Below are 24,115 nucleotides of genomic sequence, written 5' to 3' on the forward strand. Positions count from 1 at the left end.
ATGCCCCTCCCTCTAGGGGCGCCTGGGTGGCTCAGTCGGTTGGGCGTCCAACTTCGGCTAAGGTCATGATCTCATGGTCCGTGAGTTCGAGCCCCGCATCGGGCTCTGGGCTGACAGCTCAGAGCCTGGAGCCTGTTTTAGATTCTGTGTCTCCCTCTCTCTCTGACCCTCACCTGCTCATGCTCTGTCTCTATCTGTCTCAAAAATAAATAAATGTTAAAAAAAAAAAAAAAAAAAAAAGAAATGCCTCTCAATACATACGTGTTGCTATTATTCCTGGAATCCAGAGCGTCTATCCTCCAATTTCTAGATCTAGGAGGCAGTCATTGGAATCTGTCACCTGAGCAAATGCTACCCACCACTTGTGTGGTGGTGGAAAAAAAACCCTGGACCGGAGTCCTTAGGCCCCGGAGGGTACAATTCCAAGTGTCCCCTGAATCGGATCGAAAATGCAATACAGTTATATGTCTGCCCAACAAGCAAACTTAGTGGTTTATTATTCAGCATTTTCTTTAAGAGCCTTTGCACGTTGGTCAACGCTAGGACAAGAAGACTCACTGATGTGAAGCCCGTGGTTCACCTCACGTCCTACCTTTGGGGTGGTGCTTCTCCCCATAGTAGCACTGCTGAAATGTGGGGATATGGAAGGTGTGGTTTTCTTTCGAGGCAAAGTGTCACTCAGATAGAGGCCTTCTTTATGCTGTTTTTTCCTTTCTTCCAGACTTCTAAAATGCTTTAAATGCAAATGTAAAGCAGAATAGCAAAACTTGACTAATTGGAACAGGTCACTGAAGAAATTAAGAAGTATGCATTCACAAAGAAGTTTTGGAATTTTAACACAGAATTAAAAAAAAAATTCAGCTTATACTTGTGTTCACTAACAGACTAGGGCTAACATTCGGTAAGATACATAGACACTGGAAGAATTTATTACTGGACCTAGAAACTTAAAAAAAAAATCCACCTTTCACTTTCATAGATAGTGCCTGCTGCCTTGGGGCCTCAGGACAACTTACAAATTATTATGATGGCCGCCATGTGGATGGCGGAACAGCCAGTGGACAAAGCAAGTAAGCAGTTTCTCCCCTTGTCTGTCTGGACAGTTCTGTGTGCTGGCACAGATCCCAGTGTGAGGAGAACAAGGAAAGGGAGAAGGAAGAAGATGGAGAGAAAGAGCGAGTAAACAGGGAAGTTGTCTTAAAGTCGGAATATTTTAATTACATATAAACACTCCAAATCCATATAACGTCTCCATATAAGACACCCTACTAGGTTACTCTTTTATTTTAAAAAAGGATCTTAGTCAAGAAATTCCTGTAGTAGTTCCTCACATTTAAAAATCCTCCTGTTGACTATTTCTTTATTTTTTTTAGTATATATTCCTAAGGCAAATTTTTTGCTAACTTGAAATGTATCCAAATTTTTCTTAGCCTCCCCCAAAAGGTCTTACTTAGCAGTAAAGTTAATTCCTAATTAAAGGCTCTTAGGGTTTGATCATATTTAGACTAAGCTCAAGCTTTTGAAACACATAAAAATGAATGCAATTTGAGTTACCACATTTATGATTAATCTTCAAAGATGCCAATCATGAAAAATATCTACATTTTAACCTCATAATTATCTCTTTATTCTAGTTAATATTTATTAACCTAAAACTAGTGAGGGGATATAGTCCTTTAACAAAAGGTAAAAGGCAGTAAAGGTAACTTCAAGAAAAGTAATAGCTGGGGGCGCCTGGGTGGCTCAGTCGGTTAAATGTCCAACTTTGGCTCAGGTCATGATCTCGTGGTTTGTGAGTTCGAGCCCTGCGTCGCGCTCTGTGCTGACAGCTCAGAGCCTGGAGCCTGTTTCAGATTCTGTGTCTCCCTCTCTCTCTGCCCCTCCCCTGCTCACACTTTGTCTCTCTCTCTCTCTCAAAAATAAATAAGCATTAAAAAAAAAAAAAAAGAAAAGTAACAGCTGGGCATAGCAAACCACAGCCCCTCTAATTTGGGGATCTAGTGACTATGATTCCTTAGCATCTTCTGGGCCAAACTCATATAGAAATTTGATTGTAGTTGAAAGGAACCTCAAAACAGATTTTTTTGAACACCCAAGCATGAATATGCACTAATGTGCTTGAAGAAGGGTGACATTCATAATAATGAATTCCTTATTTAAAAATGTGATTAATAAAAATCTTCTATGACCCAAATGTCTTTTTTGTGGTGTGACGTTAGACAAGCTATTTACCTCAGGCAATAAGGAATTAATTCTTATTTCACAGGATTAGTAGAAGCAAGAAATGAGATATTTATTTGTAAAATGTTCAGCAAATTTTGACACATAGCAAGGGCATGATGTCTATTATTATGACTTCAGTAATGTGTAAGAAAACTATTTTGTGTTGACCCAGCAACTTTTTATACCATGGGTTTAATGGAAAAATTATTATCCTTTTGAAAAATACCTGAGATAAGTTGCAGTATTTTGGTTGAATAGGAACTGAGCCTGAGGATATGAAACATACCTAGCTTGAACATATCAAAAGTCAGGAGAGGGCAATCAAGTGTCGAAGTTTAGAACAATACCCCACACCCTTAAAAAATACTAAATGGCCTTAAAAAAAAACAAAAAAACCCAAAATCCAACCAAACAAAAGAAAACCCAGCAAAGGAATATGTACTTGTCTTTTTAAGGATACCTTTGGAAAAGCTGATGGAAAGATTCCACGTAAGTAACTTTGTTGTCAAGGTCAAGCTCTCAAACTCTGAACACCAGTGTCAAGTTACCTGTTGCTCCTGCTGCTGTGGCTGCCTTCTGTGTTTCTTAGCTGGTAGAGGAGGAGGTGTGTCATTTAAAGGGAAAGGATCGACAGATGGAGCCAGGACTTCGGGCCAAGGGGCTGATGGAGGTTGAGTGATAGGATGAGGAGAAAGGGTGGAAGGAAACATAAATCCAGAACAGACAGGTGATCTTTGCTTTATAGGAGAAAGAAAAAGTATATATGTGTCCATATGAAATGAAAGAATTAGACAAAGAAATGATATCGATAATCTCATTATTCTGTTCTCTTGTGTTTTAATCAAGAAGTCGCAGATGACGGGCAGTATCTTTCAACTTAGTCTCTTGTTAAAATCCCACTCTGCGAGCAACCTGGATCAGTTAGAAGGTATTTTAACTTACTATTATTTGCCCCTCCCCAGATGTTTTTAGAAGGCATAATATTAAAAAAAAATCCATACTGCACAACACAACAGAAAAAAAAAATCAAACTGGAAAAGCGATTCAAACTAACAATTTTAGGAAGGCTTTTTGTTTTCTATGAAAAGGGTGTCAGGTTAGAGTGCTACGATCTAGAGTTTATGGTTCTGAACTTAATTCTCCCACTACTCCATTCTGTACCATCCATCTCATGATTTCTAGTATCATGGCCGACAGAACAGGACCCCAAATTGGTACATTTTTCAAACCCGGCATCACTCCGGCCCGCTGGTCAACCAGATGTATACTGGTCACACACACCTTCCCTTTCAGGTAACCATGGGTTAATCTTTGACATGAGGAAAGCAGTGAATGAATGAAATGTCATGCCAACACACCTCTTTATTTTGTGGCTGGCTCACCGGCACAGCTGTGGAAGGCCCAGTGGCAACAGCATCAGCATCAGCAGGGAACTGAGAGGAAGGGGATAGATTCGTGGAATTGACACATGGCTCATTAATTTCATTTACACTGATATAGCCCTAAAAGGAGGAATTCAGAAGTTAAACACAAAGAAAGCAAAAGCTGAGGCATGCGAGAGTATTAATGCTCCCAGTACAATGGAGTTAGCTTTGAGCGGCACAGCCAAATATCTGTGGTATTACCAAATGTTTCATTAAGGGAATCATCAGCCATTAAAATGGATTTACGATGCTTAATCTTGAAAACTGATACGCCAAACACTACAAATACATTTTTGGGAGGTGAAATCAGGATGATTATATTATAAATAACCCGTGCCTTCGATTTCAAAATATCCAGAGGTATCAGCCATTCATTCTGTTGACTGAATGAGGGGGTCACTATACAACATTTAAAATAATCACATACACGAAAATCTGAGATATAAAATTTACAATGCAATCACTCATACTTCAAGAGCTTTTCCCACAAATCATTATTTTTAGATTTTCCCCTTTTCTTCTGTTTCCCGATGAGTTAGAGTGTGAGTAACAGTAGGCTGAGGGCTTCTGGGTTTTGTATGAAGACATTTTATAAGTAGTCATTTATTTGTAATGGAATCTAGCTTTCAGGCATCTCACCTAAATGAGAATAAAAGGGATACTCATCCGCTCATGAGCCTTCCCTAGCAAGACAAATGTACACACACACACACACACACACACACACACACACACACACACCCTCAGGTGGAGTTGTAGCTCGAGGCTATTTCAATTCCAGGTAGCTTCCCCAACTCTCAGCTCTACCCCAGGACAGAGAATTGCTCATTGACTTTTAAGTTCAATGATTCAGTTCCAGCTTCAGGTTAGAGAACATGTCTGTGAATCAAAACCTGCAAGAATCAAAACTCCTCCACTTATATTTGAGGAAAAGGCACTTATAAATTTTCATCCAAAATAATTGTACCGACTAATCATGATTTTCACCACATCAACAAAACAGTTGGAAAAAATAGGATAAAGAATACAGAATAGTATTTCTCTTTTAAAAGTAAAATTGAGTGAAATTTAACACTTGGGCTATTCTATTAGCCCATCAATCCTTTAAAAAAGTGGCTCCAGGGGGGCACCTGGCTGGCTCAGTGGGTTAAATGCTGGACTTCAGCTCAGGTCATGATCTCAACGGTTCATGGGTTCAAACCTCGCGTCGGGCTCTATGCTGGCAGCTCAGAGCCTGGAGCCTGCTTTAGATTCTGTGTCTCCCTCTCTCTCTGCCCCTCCCCTGTTCCCACTCTGTCTCTCTCTCTCTCTCTCTCTCAAAAATAAATAAATATTAAAAAAAAATTTAAAAAGAAAAAGTGGCTCCAGGATAGGTAAGATATCATTATGCTGGAGAAGCAAACTTTTCAGGCTGGAAAGCAAGGTTTTACTGAGAATTTATAATTACAACAATTTGAGAAAGCTAAAGTTGACTCTTTTATAAAACTGTAGTTTTAAAAATGCTGCTGAGGACAGTCTTGCACTTCATGGCAATATACGCTATGTAAAGTTTCATAAGATTAAATCGAAGAAAGGAAGTTGACAACTGGGTTGTTAAATTTCATTTTCTATTTGATAATGAATGAGGGTGAAGAGTCACCACTTTAAATTATTCTTTTGCTCAGTTGACAGTGCAGTGCTTCAAAACCAACATTTCATTCTTCACACGTCATAAACCATATGACCTAATTCATTGCTTCGAAAATGTATGCCATTCATCAAAAGTGGGACTTGTTTAAAAGAGTTGTATATAAATTAATCACTCTGTAAAAAAAATAGAGAGAGTGAAGCAGTGAATGAGAGAGAGAGAGAGAGAGAGAGAGGAAGAAAGGAAGAAATTCAAAACATCCCATGAGCCAAGTCAGCTTAGTCCATGAAAGGGAACATAGCTACTCAACAAACACAAGCGTTGGAGACACACACAGAGTCAAAAAGCCAAATGGGCTTTTGGCAACAGGGAGTCTGCAGAGAAAAAGAACAATCCATCAACAGAAAAGGAAAGATTTTATTGTTATACTAAGAAGTAAAAAGACCCAAGAGCCTAATTCATTTGGGTGCCACAGTGCCTCAAACTCAGTATGTCCAGAATCAAATTGCACATCTTCCCTCTTAACCTACGCTTCCTCCTGTCTTCACTACCTCAGGAAAAGGTCCTCACTATCAGGCTCATTATTCAAACTGGAAAAATGGCATCATTCCCAACACCTCCCTTAATTTACTTCATCCTCACATCCAATCTATCAGCAAGAACTGTCAACTCTGCTCCAAAATTTATCCACATCGAGCTAATTCTCTCCCTCTCTCTGCCACGGTGTGAAGGCAAGCCACCAGCATTTCCAGCCTGTACCACTGCAATAACCTCCTTCCTGGTTCCTCTGCTTCTCCTCCTACTCCTTAGAACCCAGCAGAGCAGCCCAGAGTGACATTTAACAAGTGGACATTGAATAATGTCATTTCCCTGCTTAAAACCACTCACTCCGTGATAACCCAGACATATATGATACGCCATATTTCTTTAACATGTCTCACAAGGCCTGGTCCCCACACACCTCACTGATATTCTCTCCTTCCACCATACTCCAACCACTATTACCCTTTGTTCACGGAATCTGCCAGTTCTGTGTTCTGAATAATAGAGAGGAACTACAAAACTAAATGAGCTAATAAAGCTCTTGTGGAAACAGTTCAAATTGCTTCCGAGGTACACATTATTCATACTTATTGTGTGATGAGCATTTACTTCATATACCTACACACACACACACACATACACACACTACTCCCTATGTAGGAAGTCTTAACTCTGCTGCCTTTTAAATAGATACTTATAAATAAAGTGGGGTTTTTTGTTATTACACAACTGTTTATTCTGTTATTACACAGAAGCAAGCTTTTTCTTTAGCTTTCTGGAAAAAATAAAAATAAATAAAACTATTTTGTATTGGAACAGATGATAGCTCCACTTGTGAACATAACATAATATATAAACTTGCTGAATCACTGTGTTGTGCACCTGAAATTAATGCAACATGGCGTGTCAACCATGCTAAAGAAATAATGACTATTTTCTTTTTCAGTCAGGGTTATAACCAAATTAGAGTTAAAATATTCTCCCATTGTAGCGGTGTAGCTCCATAAGAAGATATTTCAAAGATGGATGTTTGGAATAAAGAGTGTATATAGCTTAATGTAAATAGTATTTTCTAATTTAAGGAGGGAAGTAGCAGAAACAACATTGGGGGAAAAAAGAGACAGAGAAAGGAAGAAACCAGACCATCTTATCAAATGTGCAGAGGCATTTTCACGTGCTATCAGACTTAGGAGAAAGAGACATAAAGTAAGAAAGAGGAGGAACCGAAAAAGAAAATTGCAGAGAAGAGAATTTAAGACTAGTATTGGTTTGAATCCCAACTTGTTTGAAACTCCAAATTAACCCACGATGTCACTGTCAGTCTACACACACACACACACACACACACACACCCACACCGAGTGCATCTGCATTAGACACAAAGATAAGCCCTGAAATCTTCAAAGCATAAATAAAAGGCAGGGAAACCATAAAAGCATTGAATGCTTTCTAAGTCACTTAAGTGAATGTTTTCCTATTTAGCTGATCACATAAAACTGAGGCATATCTCTTGATTTCCAAGGTGATATGAGTGGACATGTAAAATCATAGCTTACCTCTTTTAGAGTACTGGGGTTGACAGGAAACCCTTTCCCCCCAGTGAGGCTGGAGTATTTCTTTTCCAGATTACAAAGATTTTCTTTTTCCTGAAGGAACACAAAATCTATTAAGCTTAGTCAATCTTAGATTTCCCTGGTGACTAATGATAGCGAGTATTTTTTCATGTGACTTATTGTCTCTTCATATATCTTCTTTTGTGAAGTGTTTGTATTCAGTTCTTTTGCCTGTTTTTTTTTTAAATTATTTATTGAGTGTTTATTGACCATTTATGAGTTATAGGAGTTTTTGTTATTTTCTGGGTATAAGTCCTTTGTCATTCTCTCTTAAAATTTTTTTTTTCAACGTTTTTTTATTTATTTTTGGGACAGAGAGAGACAGAGCATGAACGGGGGAGGGGCAGAGAGAGAGGGAGACACAGAATCGGAAACAGGCTCCAGGCTCCGAGCCATCAGCCCAGAGCCTGACGCGGGGCTCGAACTCACGGACCGCGAGATCGTGACCTGGCTGAAGCCGGACGCTTAACCGACTGCGCCACCCAGGCGCCCCGTGTCATTCTCTCTTTAAAAAACCTTTGCTTATCCCAAGGCCAGGGAAGTGCACTTGCAGTCCTACATTTTCTTCTAGAAACTTTATCACTTTAATTTTTATGTTGAGGGCTACAATCCGCCTTGAGTTAATTTATATGCATGGTGTGAGGACAGATGTGTTAGCGCTATTTTTTTCCCCATGTTTACCCACTTGATCCAGCACTATTTGTTGGAAAGACTTTCTTTTCCCCACTGGATTAATTGTCTTGGAACCCTCTGTCAAAAATCAATAGACAGTATATGTGTGGGTCTATTTCTGGGCTTTCTGTTTGGTTCCATTGATCTGCATATCTGGCTGTGTGTCAGCACCACATCATTTTTAAATACTATATAGCTTTAGAGGCAACCTTGAAATCAAACAGTATAAATCCTCCAACTTGGTTCTTGTTCAAAGTTATTCTGGTTATTCTATGCCCTTGGCATTTTCATACAGAGTTGATTCTTATTACTTGTAATTCTTATGTTCTATAACATCACCATGAACACTGCATTAGTAAATACTGAACTGTTGTTCCTATCGAAAAGACAGAGTTGGGTTACTGTGGGCTTCTGGTCGAAATCATTTCATCAACTGATCAATACATAATTTTGCTTTCTGGGTGTTCATGTTCAAAGGCATCTTATTTAAGATATATTGCTGATTACTAAACACTGAACTCACATCTAACAGCACTATAATTCATGCTTGAATAAAGCTCTTTTAACACATGCATTTTTTCCATAAGGCACGTCACAAACTTCCTGCCCTTAGGAACAGTAGACAGTACATTAGCACTATGCTCGGGAGGTAATTTGAACAGCAAAATCATCAGTGAAAAGCACAAAGAATGTGAAAACATAGCACAAAATAGCCCACAAAAAGGACACATCTCTTTACTCTATGACACTTGGAGCACAAAGGCAGAGTGTTGCTTTGTTCAACCTCAGTTGGGATGGTGTATGCTGAGTGATTACAAATTGCCACCATTCTGCACATGTCCATCAATGAACCATAAGACAAGTATTGATTTGGGGACTACAAATAGATCTTAGTGAGCTGGCAAATTCACAAATATAAACTTCATAAATAATGCAGATCAATTGTAAATTTTAGCATCAACTTGTGTCAATTTCTATAAAAGAGTCTGTTGGGATTTGATCGAGATAGAGATATATCTGGGGACACCTGGGTGACTCAGTTGGTTGAGCATCTGACTTCAGCTCAGGTCATGATCTCATGGTTCATAGGTTCAAGCTCTGCATCGGGCTCTGTGCTGACAGCTCAGAGTCTGGAGCCTGCTTTGGATTCTGTGTCTCCCTCTCTCTCTGCCCCTCCCTGACTCATGCTTTTTCTCTCCATCAAAATAAATAAACATTAAAAGCTTTTTTATAAAGATTGAGATATATCTATAGATCAATTTGGGAAAACATAAGCCATAACCTTTAGACCACAATTTTTAGACTAGAATTATACTTTATATATTTTAATGAGAAAGTGGCATCTCTATGATTGTGATTACCCATTTAAAAAATCTATCTCTTATGAGACTTTCCCCCCATTTTTCCTAAAGGTTCAGAAACCACTTAAATACTACACATTACACTATCTAATTTAAGCTGTGCCTTTGACTACCACATGCAAAGGGTGATGGGGAGGTTAGTGGAACCAGAGTTCATCCCCAGAACAGGAGACAGGGATGGAAAATATACATCCATTCAGAGATTTCCAGGTGCTGAAGAAGCAGGAGGAGGGGAGCTATCAGGGATCTGTGTGGGCTACATAGGCACCTTGAGTGAACTCATAATTCTATGTGAAGGACCACTTTTCTCTCTCTTTTCAACCTAAAAATAGCTGAGTAGCCAAGATGAAAATAGTGCAGCTACATTTCTTCTAGGTGGGACCACGGTACAGCCTCATCCTTTAATCCATCATTCTTTCTCCTGTACCCCATTCTGGGTCCATCTCATGTTTTCAGAATCACATCCTAGGTAGTGGCCTGGATACAAGGCTCAGTCCTGAGACTAGCCCCATTAACTTTACCTCTCAGCGTCTTAGACCTAACATTAGGCCAGGGACTATGTCAGAAGATCAGGCTGCAGGTTGGGCAAAGGAATCCCTTTAATGCAGCCATTTTAGGTGCTGGGCAGATGGGAACACACAGTCCCTTTGGAGAGGATGATCTTGTCACCCATGTAGGATGGCTCCCTAGTTAATTAAGCCTGACTAAGCTCAATGTGGCAATTTGCCACATGCAAATAACTGGAGTTAAAAATACCACAGCAGCGGAGCCAAATATTTGATAGCAGCAAAAAAAAAAAAAAAAAAAAGAAAAGAAAAAGAAAAAAAGAAAAAAAAGCAGAATATGTTCTGCCTATTCGATGAAAAATACGATTTAAAAGAGGACAATCAGAAAATGTACATATTTTCCATAATTTGAATTTTCACACTGGAAAAAGCATGAGGAAAATGTCCTTGCCTATTTTCTGAATTATAGTTAATTATTCACAGATCATCAGCTTATTAATGTGGAGGATAAAATACAAATATATATTAAAAAGCTTCTTTAAATTATAGTTCACTATTCACAAGTAAAAGGTACTTGCTCTGAAGGAAGCAACTTTCCCCAAGTTGGCACCTGAGTTTTCTTGCAACCAGAGCTGAAAAGGAAATACTTACTCTTTGCAACATCATTATTAAATTATTCTTTTCTTTTACAAAATGATCTTGTTCTCTCTGAGCCTGCTGAACAATGTGATTGGCTTGCTTTTTCAAGGCAGAAATCTTTTCCTGCAGGGAAAAACATGATCATATGTAGATGCATGTTAGACAATTCAAAAGTTTGCCAGTATGTTCTGGAAAAGGGAGGAAAGTGTTTACAACTGGATCAGCAGCGGCCACATTTTCGTTGGTGGCAGCCAGTGATTATCATTACCCAGAGACTGTGAGGTAGTTTCTCTGACCTCCCAAGCTCAAGGCTTTTCTTTACCTGAGGTCAATATAGTCCAAGTGACTTAAAAATCTATTTGAAGAATCCAGAAGTCAACAGGAAATCTTGTTTTAGATTATAAATGAATTTTTGACATCATCTTGGGAGACGCCTTATGGAAAAAATAACAATGGAATTTCTTATTTAAACTGAGAGCTTAAGATGTCACCTTCTTCATCTTCCTTTCCCTCAATTTTATTGGTTTAGTACCGAGCCCTGGGATGTGAGTCTAAATTTTGGAAAAAGAGGTGAATCCTGGGCTGGACATCTGGGTGTGGCCACTGGGTGGGCCAGCAGTGTCCATGGCATCCCACGGGGTTATTTCTAATGGTTGTAAGCTACCAGTTAGCTTGACAACTATGAGCAATGGCAACAGACAATTCCAAAATAGGCTTTGTTCACAGAGTTATTCTAAATCCAGTTACTATGATTGCAAAAGCAAGTAACTTAAGACAAATATTTAGATTTCTGATTTTCTCTCCCTTGGTTTCCATGCATGTGAAACAACCAGATATTATTTCTAAATGCATCTGTAGCATTAAGTAATGATAACTAGACCACATGTCAGTTTATCTAGTTTGGAGTGCCCCATGGTATATCGATGGCAGGCTCCATACTCTTTCCAGCGTCACATGTGGTTTCACACACAGAGATGTTCAGATATAAAGACTGGTAGACAGAGAGAGAGAGGTGAATTGGATTTTTTACACTGAATGACGCCTGGCTAAAGTACCTTTCTGGTAACAATGTTCCGTTGATATTCAGCTACTTCGCGCAGGAGCTGTTGGGTCAGGTTCTCCTTTTCCTCATCCAGGCGGCTCTCATGTTCAAGCTGCTGGAACTCCAAGTCTTCAAAGTGTTTGCTCTCTACATCCAACAGGTCAGCATCCTGGGGAGAAAACAAAATGAAAACAAGACATACCAGGTTGGCTGCAGCCTCGTTAACATGAAGAAAAAATTATTAAAAGCAAACAGTCCAAAATATCTTTTCAATTACTAAACTGACCAGGGTGGAAACATGATAATCCTCTCTTTTGGAGTTAAATCCCAGAGCCAAGGCCATTAGTGTGGTATTGAAAGGAACTGGGGGTGGGGTGGGAGAGGAGAATTTATTTGACTCAGTTTTAGACTGTTCTGTGGGTGTTGGAATTCCTTTTTTTTTAAGTTTATTTATTTATTTTGAAAGAGAGAGAGCATGAGCAGATGAGGGACAGAGAGAGAGAGAGAGAGAGAGAGAGCGAGAGAGAGAGAGAGAATCTGCTCTGTCAGCACAGAGCCCAACACTGGCTAGCTCTCATGAACCATGAGATCATGACCTTAGCCGAAGTCAAGAGTCGAATGCTTAACTGACTGAGCCACCCAGGGGCCCCTGGATATTGGAATTCTTGCTTTAAATCAACTAAGTGGTTTTAAAATAGATCCTAAAGTATAAAAAGACTCAGTAAATTACTAAACATTATCTGCTGACCAAGGTGTGACATGATCTCTTGAGAAAACTCCTATTTTCCACAAATTTTCAAATGAAATGAGAATTTGGCATAGAGATCAAATTCAAGATCCCAAAGTTATTGACTATAAAAAAAGATTCAAACTCTGGCACACATACAGATTAGAGGTCTCTAAGAGGGGTATGTGTGCCCCAAGTGGCACATGACACAATCCACTGGGGTATAAGAAGAAAATATTAGACCTTCTTCATATTTATTTTTAGTTTTTATTGTCTTTTACAATTTCTCAATAACTGTTCTCTAATGTATATTTAGGTAGAGTCTATGTACACTATTTTGAATAAATATATATTTTTGAGCATGTATGCAGTATACATATTTATAATATTATATGACCTATCTTCATATATATAGGCATGTATGCTCAAATAATTTTATTTAAAAGAGAAGTCATTGAAAACAGTTTGAGGTTGGTACTTTTACACTGGGCTTCTGCGAATCCCATAAAATTGCTTACAAAGATTTTTACTGGAAAGAGTGGAACCACAGCATTCATTAGGCACAAAGAGTCACTCAAATGGTTAAGCACTACTATTTGGGAACAATTTGAAGACATTTAAGAAAGATCAGAAATCACAAAAATCAGATGGTCTAGGACAGGTATTTCCTAACCTATGAAATGTCTGAAGACAGACGTGAATCTGTATCTGTGCAGAGTCTGGCTCATGTTGTATAAATTATTCTTCAATTTACACGAAAAAACCTTAATTTTGGAGCCTTTGACAAAACCATAAATGCGGTATGTATAGAATATTTTTAAAAAATATATAATTTGTAAGTAATATATGGCCAAAAGAAACAGCAGCTAGGCTATATGGTTTACAACTCTACATAGGTAAAACAGCCAGGGCATTTTTTTTTTCAACCAAAACATCACAAAGAGTTGGATAAATAAATATGATAAATGAGATTTATATCAGTTTTTAAACATACCACCCCCTTTTTTTTATGTAAGTGATAAATTGAGCCTTTTAATCAAATGGAATAATACGTTTCTGCCTTCTGGAATGAATTTTATTCTGGAGATGATTCATAGAAGGACTATTAGCTACCATGCAATTACAAGCAACACTATAGCAACAAGATTATTATGTCAACACAGTGGATTCTTAAAACTTAAGAGCAGGAAAAACAGTTTGAAAAATATATTCAGCGTTTCTTAGCACTTTTTTTATATTTTAATTGGCCAAACGGAAAGTGGTCTTGGTTTGAAGTTATTGGTTGACATTTCAAGTTTATCAGACATGTTATGCTTATAACTTCTAAAGGAATTAATGAGTTTGGACCAAATCTAGTCACTATAGAGGTAATTAAGAGAGAACTCAAGTATCATGTCTTGAAACAAAATACCTGTAGTCTTGAAGCAATACATCAGTGAATATATTTACTCATGTGGTCATGCATGCCCAAGTTTTTAAGGTCTTTCCATTAAGTTTGGTTTGTGGCTAAAGATTATTGAGATAAATAATTCCATAAACCTTTTTTTTTTTTTTTAGTATATAAATAATCTTTATTCGAAGTGGGCATATGTCTCACAATATACACACTACACCAGTCAGTCACTTACTCCACATCTGGTTAAAATGCAGCATTTGTTATCTTAACCCCATGAAGGTCACAGAGCCACTAATTTGTAGTAAATATTTAAACTGTTGCATGACAATAACAGCACACTGGGTAGGAAGGTTGAAAATTAAAGCTAGGCTGAGCACTCAGAATCTGCTGGTATAATCATCTGATCAAGTTATCTAAACAATTAGAATGTGTGTATGTAAACTTACACTGTAAGAGAAACACAACTTGGTGGGGGAAAAAAGCTTGCAAAGATTTTGGATAAGAATAAGAATTCAGGGGATGGAATTTGGGGGCAGGAGTAGCTTAATTGAGCGCAGAGTAATATATACAGGAAGCTCAAAGTCAAGGCCATGACTACTTGAATGAAAATTGTAACTCAACTTCACTCTCTAAAAGGAACATTACAAATCTCTACTGGCTGGCAGCCTCAAAGGCCAGGAGTGAAAGGAAATAAAACAGCTGCACTCAAGAAAATTCAATGCCATTCCTTCTTGCTAATAATTGTTTTGAGAATTTATATGGCAGAAGTTTATGTGCAGACCTTAACGTTTTCTTTGCTTAGCAGAGGGACAGAAGAAGAGAATAGATACGGTATGTGGTACAGTAACAATCTCAGGACAGCTCAAGGCCAACTTTGAAAACAAATTTAAGTGGGGCTCAGGATTTGTTAACACTTTTCCATCTTATGCCCAATAGTCAAACACTTTAACAAATGCACATCTTTGGAATTTGGAAGACAATGGAAATCATTAAAGCAACCTCCTCATTTCATAATATGAGGACACTGAGGCCCATAGAGGGTGAATGACTTGTCTAAGGTTAAAGGAGAAACTGATTGTAAAGCCAGTGAGAAAAATGGTCTCCTAATTATAGATATCACTGAATATATATATATTTTATTTTTTTTTTAAATCAAGAGACTGAAATCAACCATTCAGTTGAGTAAATCATCAAAAGCATCTGAAAACTGTCCTAGCCAGGTGTCTCCTTCGTTTAATAGTAGAACTTATCCTGGCAAACAAAAGACACCTTTAACTTCTGCTTTCTTTTCCAAAATGCTTGCATCCCAGGGAACAATTCAACTGGTGAGTCCATGTCTAGTTGTATGTATACAACTACTCAGACAGAAACCGCATTCTGATTCTAAGGCAGGGAATTAGATATAAGAAGTCTGGGGTGCCTGGGTGGCTCAGTGGGTTAAGTGTTTGAATTCGGCTCAGGTCATGATCTCACGTTTCATGGGTTCAAGCCCCACATCGGACTCTGTGCTGACAACTCAGAGCCTGGAGCCTGCTTCATATTCTGTGTCTCCTTCCCTCTCTCTCTCTCCCTCCCCAACTCATGCTCTGTCTCTCTCTCTCTCTCTCTTCACACTCTCAAAAATGAAAAAACTTAAAAAAAAAAAAGAAGATGGAGAAGCCCAGTCATAAATCCATAGTTTTGTATGCAAAAAATCATATCATTCCAGAATTTCAGCTTAAGTATTTGGGACAACACATGGTTTAAAAAAATGATGTTCTTCTTTTTTGTTTATTTTTTTATTTTGTATACTCGCCACCTAATGAAATTCATTGTAATAAAACCACCTTTATTGGATCTAGTTTAAATGCCTCAGGAAAGCTTTGTAATGAGGTGGTATTCTGATGTGTTTGAAGTCTGAAGGGAAATGAGCTGTGGTAACACAGGAAGTTCTTAGCATGAACGGACTTCTCATGAACTAAGTGAACTTTTTACTGATTAGGTCATGGGATTGGTGAAAAGTTACTCTGGTCGTCATCCCTGTAAAATAGAATCGGTAGACTTCTTAATACAGGTGAACAGAAGCTGTTACTACTACAAGCCAGTTATCTCTCCCAAGGACAGGGGTTTGCAATACGAATTTTACACTCCACTTGGAGAGGAAGAAGAAGGGGTCTCTGCCTTGAAAGAGTGGAATACCCTGTCCTCCTTTGCAGTCAACATCCTTAGAACAGACATAAGTTTATAAGTTATCCTGTAGAGGCTAGATGAAGCCATCATTATTTGTATCAGTCTGAGTCCAGGTTCTTAATAAACTCCTCCAACTGTTATGTGCAGCCATGTTGATAAAGAAGGCAAAGCAATAACTAGGTAACCAGAAGCAGAGAAGAACAAAATATAGAAGTTGCTGCCGACTCTAAATAAAATCTTATGGCCACGGTGTAAAATCTTCAGTAATAAGGAGAGTTGAAAAACAGGAAACAAATATAAAAGTCCGTCTCTCAGTCTCTATGGTGAACTGGCATAAACGCAAACAAATTGCAAATGAAAATGATTTTACAAATACAATTATTTTCCCCAATTGTTTTTATCACAACATTTCCAGAGAATTATGACATTGAGGGACAGGAAGTTTTATCTTCTTCCAGCAAATTCAGCTGTATACAATAACATGAGTAACGAGGAAGAAACACTGCTGGGACTTTTTTCATCCAATATTAGTAAGAAATTTACTATTTGTTAAAATATTAAAATCATTATGCTTCAGGTAAACCTGTCTGCCTTTGGTACTATTTATTAAGATGCTTTCAGTCTGTGTGATACATTCAAGTTTCAGATGTAATTTTTCATAACCTGGTGATACTCTAAGGTATCAAACATTTTTGTATTAAAAGCAATCTTAAACATTTTCAAGGGTGGCTCTCTTAGCGGATGTTTCAACTTGCCTACTCCCAAGAATGAAATGTGCCTTCTTTTCTAGTCACATGGAATCATAAATTGTTAGTCACTTCACACAAACTACTATTACGTGACTCCTTTCGAGACCTCAGACCGTTCATGACTGCTCCGCCAAGGTCAGAGTTTATTTGGGTCGCTGTTTATAGCAAATAACTCAGTTGATGAGAGACTCTGAAATATCAAGTGGTCTTGCTGGTGTTTGTGAAACTATCTACCCCAGGAGCCTCATTGCAGCGGATAACCAGCGTGGTCACGGTGAGCACTGCCAACTTTAATGATCCGAGAATAAAGTCCAACTACAAAGCCCGTGCGGCACTGAGCTTTAAAAAATTATGAAGCTCGCCTGAGAAGACGTTGAGGGCATTGACCTGCAGGTTGGGCCTTGGCGTTTGCTGTGGTTGTGCTAATGAATTCAATGTCACTAAGAAGCAGAAAGAAAAAAACAACAACGAGTGATGATGGGAAGCAAGTCAGAAAATAGGATAATTTTTGGACCAAAGTATAAAATCATCCAAGGGCAAACAGTACTCATGATGTAGCAGAGAGTGCAGGGAAAGATGTCAGTCGATTGAAATGCTACAATCTTGGTGTCAGTTATATGTCAGGAATAGCTCTCTTTTGTTCTGGAGAATGACTCCAGGACTGTTTCTGCATTATAAATTAGTGAAGGATTCTGACAAGGAGTTGTTTAACTGATTAGCATGAAATAATATATATATATATCGTCAGCATGCATATTTCTATTTTAAAAGTATCTAATGACTAGAACTTACGCAAATTTACGCTACGTGAAGTAGAAGTCATAGGTAAGTAGAACTTAATCGAAAAGACACCAAAAAACAAAAACAAAAAAACCTGACACATTCCTGTTTGCTACTGACCCTCTTCAGTTGTTGTTGTAATTGTTCCCTCATGGACTCAGGACAATTGTCCAGCTGGGTCTTCTGCTCGGAGTAAAGCTCCTGAAGCCTCTCTAGTTTTTCCCTTTCAGCATCAAGCTTTACCTTCTCCTGAAGTTCAGAAATCAGAAAATAGAAGAACAGAAATTACCTTCATACCCGAGGCAGGCGTTAGTGAATATTTCCCAAGGGTAACACAAACACACATACGCACAAATGAGATACCCTATGAATATTGAAACGTACCTTGCTAGTGACTAAGATAAGGGGGTATAAGTGGAAGTAAAGACAAGGGGGTCCCATTTCTGCATTCTCAAAACATGGCCCACTTTTCTGAGTGTAGGCAATGACCCCCGCCTTTCCTTCCATTCCTCCTTCCTTCCACCATGTTACAGAGCGAAGGAAGCAACGGTGATGTTGGTCAATGGTCAACCAAGAACAAAAGAAATGCCAACTAAATTTATAAGACAGCCTTGCAAAGAGTCCCTTGGCAGCGAACCAGACAAAGGAAACCAGGCATTTACCTCAAGTACTGTCGTGCTCCAATTTACTCAAGACATTTGTTAAGCAAGCTTTGGAAATTATTGTAACTTCGTTCTCAGGTCGGAAGTCTGCCAGATGCACTAGCTGTCTCCCCGGTCATCTGAAATAGGTCTAGCTGTTTAGCAAACTTCAAAGCTTAAGCAATTAGAAAATCCGATTCTAAGAGGAGCACTGAATTCAAAGGCTGAGAGAGCAAGGGAGAAATCAAGCCTGACAAAACAGCAAGGGAAGGCGTATTGTGCAGTTCAGATACACCAACAACGTGTGACGTTTACTGTGGAGATGAAGACTTCTCTACACTGACTGACCTAAGAAATACTTGAAACATGGATTATGGGGAAAAGGAAAGGAGAACACCGGGAATCAGAAAACAGAAGAGAAAGGAGGAGACAACACTCAGTCCTTCCCAGTCACACACTCCAAAGTGACTCTGGATGCAGGTCTACCAGACAAATCCTGTAATTCAGTGACTACCCAGCTTGACGTGTCACCTATTGAGTCGAGAAACAATACTTCGACCTGTGTAGTGCTTGTCTTCCCAACTCCTGTTCTCTTCATGAGGCTCTGAAGCCTTGAAAGCTAAATTTTACCTGGTGTAACTCTCTCAGCCTACACAGCCTACTTCATGAAGCACTACCGTGGCTTGACCCTCAGTACACGCAGTGACCACCACTTGACTCTCCTTGGTTCATTCTATGCGCACTGGTGGCGGTGACACTGCCTTCTAAGCATTATCAGAGAAGGATTTGTTTAAAAGATGAAGCTCCTGCAGTAGTCCTATAAAATAATACTTACTATAATGTCTTCATCCAAATGGCCACAATTTCCTGGGTAAACATATATTTAAATTCTTTACAAAAGAGGTTATGGTTTAAATCTAAAACTGTACGACACAAAACCCCATACCAGTTCACTTAGGTCTCTATTTTTGGCAGAAAACTTGAAAATGTCAAGGGAATTTTAGAAATGTATATTCAGGGGTGCCTGGGTGGCTCGGGCTTAGGTTAAGCGTCTGACTCTTGACTTTGGCTCAGGACACGATCTCACGGTTTGCGAGTTCGAGCCCCTCATCGGGCTCTGTGTGGACAGTGTGGAGCCTGCTTGGGATTCTGTCTCCCTCTCTCTGCCCTTCCCTTGCCTGTTTTCTATCTCTCTCTCAAAATAAAAAAAAAAAAATAAAATAAATAAACAAAAAAAGAAATGTATATTTAGATTTAGAAGTACATTCTTTTTTCTCTCAAAATGATTAAATCTAGAAGTCATAAAACTGAGAATCCTATTTCCTATATCAATCTAAAAATGCCTCTGCAACTTCCAGAGACTATCCAGAAAGTTCTTCAGTCTTTAATGGCAACTGTGTCCACCGTGCACATGGACAGTGCAGAAGTTGGAGAGAGAATGGCATGGTTCACAGAATGAAGGATTATCATGTGTTCATTCACAGTAAAGTTCAAAACACTAGGGCCACTTAGATTCTTTCCTTAGTTTCAGAATGAATCATTTTTTTTCCCCTTTAATACAACCAGCAATACAAAACACCTGTTGACTTTTGGATAAGAAAATGTATTATTTCTTCTGTGTATGGATCAAAGATTGCCCTATTTACACAGCAAAAGAATTTTATCCAATGGGCGCCTGAGTGGCTCAGTCGATTGAGCCTCCGACTTCAGCTCAGGTCATGATCTCACAGCTCCTGAGTTTGAGCCCGGCATCGGGCTCTGTGCTGATGGCTCGGAGCCTGGAGCCTGCTTCAGATTCTGTGTCTCCCTCTCTCTCTGCCCCTAACCCGCTCAGTCTGTCTCTGTCTCTCTCAAAAATACATAAACATTAAAAAAAAGAATTTTATCCAAAAAAAGTTCTATTTCTAGATACTGTATCATTGGATTTTGCAGCAATTCTAGATCCAAGAAGAAAGCTAAAAAAAAAAAAAAAAAAAAAAAAAGAAAAAAAGAAAAAAGAAAACTATCCAATCCAATATGTGCAAAGTGTAAATTTAAAGTTACATTTGCTAGAAAACATTGATACAATATTTGATTACATAGAAAGGCACTGGCCTGAAACATAGGTCTCAAATCCAAAGAAATAACCAAAGTATTCTTCTTTAAAAAAAATTTTTTTTTTGATGTTTATTTATTTTTGACAGAGACAGAGACAGAATGCGAGTGGGTTAGAGGCAGAGAGAGAAGGAGACACAGAATCAGAAGCAGGCTCCAGGCTCCGAGCTATCAGCACAGAGCCCGACACGGGGCTCGAACTCACAAACTTTGAGATCATGACCTGAGCCGAAGTCGGATGCTCAACTGACTGAGCCACCCAGGCGCCCCTAAAATTTTTTTTAATGTTTATTTATTTTTTAGCAAGAAGTAGAGTGTGAGTGGGGAGGGGGAGAGAGAGGGGGAGACACAGAATCTGAAGCAGGCTTCAGGCTCTGGGCTGTCAGCACAGAGCCCCAATGCGGAGCTCGAACTCAAACCGTGAAATCATGACTTCAGCCGAAGTCAGATGCTTAACCGACTGAGCCACCCAGGCCCCCGCAAAGTATTCTTATCATGCTCTCAAGTTTTAAAATTATTTTTTTCAATTTTTTATTACTACTAATAAGCACAGATAACTAATAAAAAGTACCTCCTGTGTGCATAGTGCCTTCCTTCTGAGGTGCTGAAAATGCTTCGCAATCCCATACAAAGGGGCAGTTAGAAGAATTATGCAAGCGGGCACCATCAGAACCTTCCGCAGCTCCTCTGGTTTACCAATAATGCTGTGACCACTACTTGGGTCTCAGAGCGAAAGCTTAGTGGGGCCAAAGCTAGGGCAAAGGAAGGATGAAAGGTCTAGTGGCAGTTGGGGCCTGGCCATAAATCAGAGAGGACCACAGAGGTGATATCACTCCCGTGCCAGCCAGAAAGAAATTAATATTCCTATCTTCTATTTATTGTCCAGGAAGTTTCCAAGGGAAAATTGGCTCTAGGCAACCAGTTAATCAGAACTGAAAATCTCACCTTTTACAGCGAAGACAAATATATGGGCAAATTGATGGCATTCCAGGGTTCAGAGATTCTTGCTTTTGACATGTAAGGTATGAAAACTGGTGTTATTTCCTTTCCCCAGATTTAAACTGGCAAACTCACCTATTCTAATTACTATAGGCACAGCAAACACCAAATTGGCAGAAAGCATAACATTTTTTTTGGAGTCACAAATTTATTTTCAGGAAATAAATGTATTTGAGTGAATTGTAACAAATTTTAAATTAAACAAAATTTAAACTTTTAATGAATTTATTAAATTTTAGTGAGTCCATTTAATAAATCTTAAGTAAATTTAACAGATATAACTTTGTTGAAAAAATAAGATTACAAGGAACTGGAACACTCCAGGAAAACCAGATGTACGAGGGCGCATTTACACGACCAAAACCAGAATGTGACTTCACTGGAGACATGGTTGCTTATGTTAGCACTGCTCTTGAGTTGACTTGTTTTCCTGTACTGGCAAAATGCAACTGGGTCACACATTCATTGCCAGATTCTGCCTTTTTTTTTTTTTAATATTTAAGATGGATGTGCCTAAAAGGTAAATTATTCACAGCAAATTAAAGCAGAAGTCAGTATATAAAATCAGACTTACATTTGTTTCCATGGTGAATTGTTTATTCACTCACTCAGTAAATATTTAAGGGGACTGTAAGTAGAGAAAAGAGGGAGCCTGATCACTGTCCTCACAAAATATAGCCCAGTTGGCTTTATGGTTCTTAGCCCCAACTTTACATTAGAAAAACCTGGGTGGGTTTTTCAATATACTATTTTCCAGGTCTCCACTCAGTCAGACATCCAGGAGCAGAAGGCTAGGGAATGGGCATTTTTTTTTAAAGTTTATTTCATTTATGTACACATGTATGCATGTATTTAGAGAGGGTGCGTAAGTGGGTGAGGGGCAGAGAGAGGGAGAATCCCAAGTAGGTTCCACACTGTCAGAGCAGAGCCTGATGCAGGGCTTAAACTCACGAACCATGAGATCATGATCTGAGCCAAGGTCAAGAGTAGGAGGCTTAACCTAGCCACCCAGGCAACCTGGGAATGAGCATTTTAAAATCCCTCCATGTTTTCTGATACACAGCCAGGCTGGAAACCACTGAATGAGCCAACTAAGATGATGTGAGAGGCACAGGCAATTGACAATCTGCTTTTTCTTTCTTCTTCTTTTTTTAAATGTTTATTTATTTTTGAGAGGGGGGGGACAGAGAGAGGAGGATAGAGGATCCAAAGCAGGCTATGTGCTGACAGTAGAGAGCCCAATGTGGGGCTTGAACGCAGGAACCATGAGATCATGACTTGAGGCAAAGTTAGATGCTTAACCGACTGAGCCACCCAGGTGGCCCAACAATTTGATTTTTCTAATGAAGACATGGGACATTAATACACAAGGCACCAATGACTGTTCTTAAAACATTTGACTTTAGCACCTTTACTTTATAGTGTAAAAGGCCCCTCTTAAAAGTAACACCGCAATTGTGTGATTTTTTACATTCCGATTAAATGTCTCAAGTAAACCAAAAGAACTGTGAGATTCCAATAACCACGGTGCATTCAGAGAGGGATGATGCATTTCAAGTTCAGAGGCAAAGTGGCCCTCTTCTAGTCATACAAACGATCAGGAATGTGTATGGGTTCACCCTAGATAGTTGGAACTTGTACACATGAATTACCAATAATTCTTAATGAACTGAATAATCCAAAGCTCATCATAGGACCACTTATTTTGCTGGACATGTGGTTAGAAGACAGTAACACAAGTTTTCTCTCTTTTAAGTTGTATTCTTGAAGGAACTGAAATTTAACTTGCTAGCTCTATTTGAATCTCAATATTACACAGAAAATTCTTGGATACCAAAGAAAAAATAATTTTACCACATGTAAGTAATACTTGGTAAGCAGATGGTTCAAGATTACTCTAAAAAGATGCTTACTTTATTAGCTTGCAGGGTTGCCAGATAAAATAGAGGACACTCAGTTAAGTCTGAACTTCAGATAAAAAACAAATGATCTTTTAATGTAAGTATGTCTCAAATATTGCCTAGGGCATAATTACACCAAAAAATTATTTTCTGTTTATCTGAAATTCAAATGTACCTGAGCATCCTATACGTTTATATTTATATTTATGTTTATATATAAATATCTATAAGATGGCATGTATTTATGATATACATATACATATACACATACATATATATAGGATATATATACACACACACATATATATATAGGCGATATATATATTATATATTATATATATAATATATATAATTGCTGTTAAATCTGGCAATCTATTAGCTTAATAAAGATTTTATTAAGACTTAAGGCCCACCTTTGTAATTTCCAAACTGTTTAGCACAGAACTCAGCACATACTAAAGTATTTGAGTGTGTTTCATGAAACACTGGGTCAGATTTGGAGTTGTTACAGTGATGTGTTAAAATTCATAGTACCCAAGCCATCATTTCTAAGGGCAGTCAATCCAAAGTCCTTTCCATATACCCTGAGAACACCTTTCCTTCTAGTTCTTAAACCCTGTGGCTTGGTAGGTAGGCACTCTCTTCATAGATTAGGCAATTGTTTTAGGTCTAAAATCACTTATCTGAAATTCTTAAGGCCAGATGTGTTCCAGATTTATGAATATTCTGAATTTTACAGAGGTTACACAGTTCATATAAAGTCATTTCCAATAAGATCTGGGAACAGGCATTAAAAGGCATTTCCAGTAAGATCTGGGGACAGTACCTGCAATCAAACATGGTTCAATTTCTGCAGCTACTTACAAATATTCACGCAAGTGTGAATATCAGTCAAAGTCGGGTTTTGCAACCAACTACCTTTTGGTGCCAATCTTACAAAATGACTTTTTTTTTCCCTCCACAAAACTTTTCAGATTTTAGAATTGCAGAGAAAAGATTATGGACCTAT

The 24,115-nt window shown here is 38.5% G+C and overlaps 1 protein-coding gene across 17 annotated transcripts in view; it reads right to left on the reverse strand.

Moving 5' to 3' along the window:
• The window catches only part of PHLDB2 (pleckstrin homology like domain family B member 2), a 232,327-nt gene that overhangs the window by 31,386 nt on the left and 176,826 nt on the right, over window positions 1-24,115 (reverse strand). For 8 of the 17 annotated variants that reach the window (XM_058731448.1, XM_058731455.1, XM_058731454.1 and 5 more), the window contains 7 exons: window positions 17,592-17,720; window positions 11,664-11,819; window positions 10,621-10,731; window positions 7,374-7,463; window positions 3,582-3,725; window positions 2,772-2,960; window positions 593-733 (listed from right to left, as the gene is read on the reverse strand). In XM_058731448.1, the coding sequence (XP_058587431.1) occupies window positions 593-733; window positions 2,772-2,960; window positions 3,582-3,725; window positions 7,374-7,463; window positions 10,621-10,731; window positions 11,664-11,819; window positions 17,592-17,720 (960 nt within the window). The remainder of the gene's footprint in view (window positions 1-592; window positions 734-2,771; window positions 2,961-3,581; window positions 3,726-7,373; window positions 7,464-10,620; window positions 10,732-11,663; window positions 11,820-17,591; window positions 17,721-24,115) is intronic. The other 9 variants (XM_058731458.1, XM_058731459.1, XM_058731463.1 and 6 more) reach the window with 7 other exon arrangements.

Source organism: Neofelis nebulosa, chromosome 5 (genome assembly GCF_028018385.1).
Source record: "Neofelis nebulosa isolate mNeoNeb1 chromosome 5, mNeoNeb1.pri, whole genome shotgun sequence".
Classification (NCBI taxonomy): Eukaryota; Metazoa; Chordata; class Mammalia; order Carnivora; family Felidae; genus Neofelis; species Neofelis nebulosa.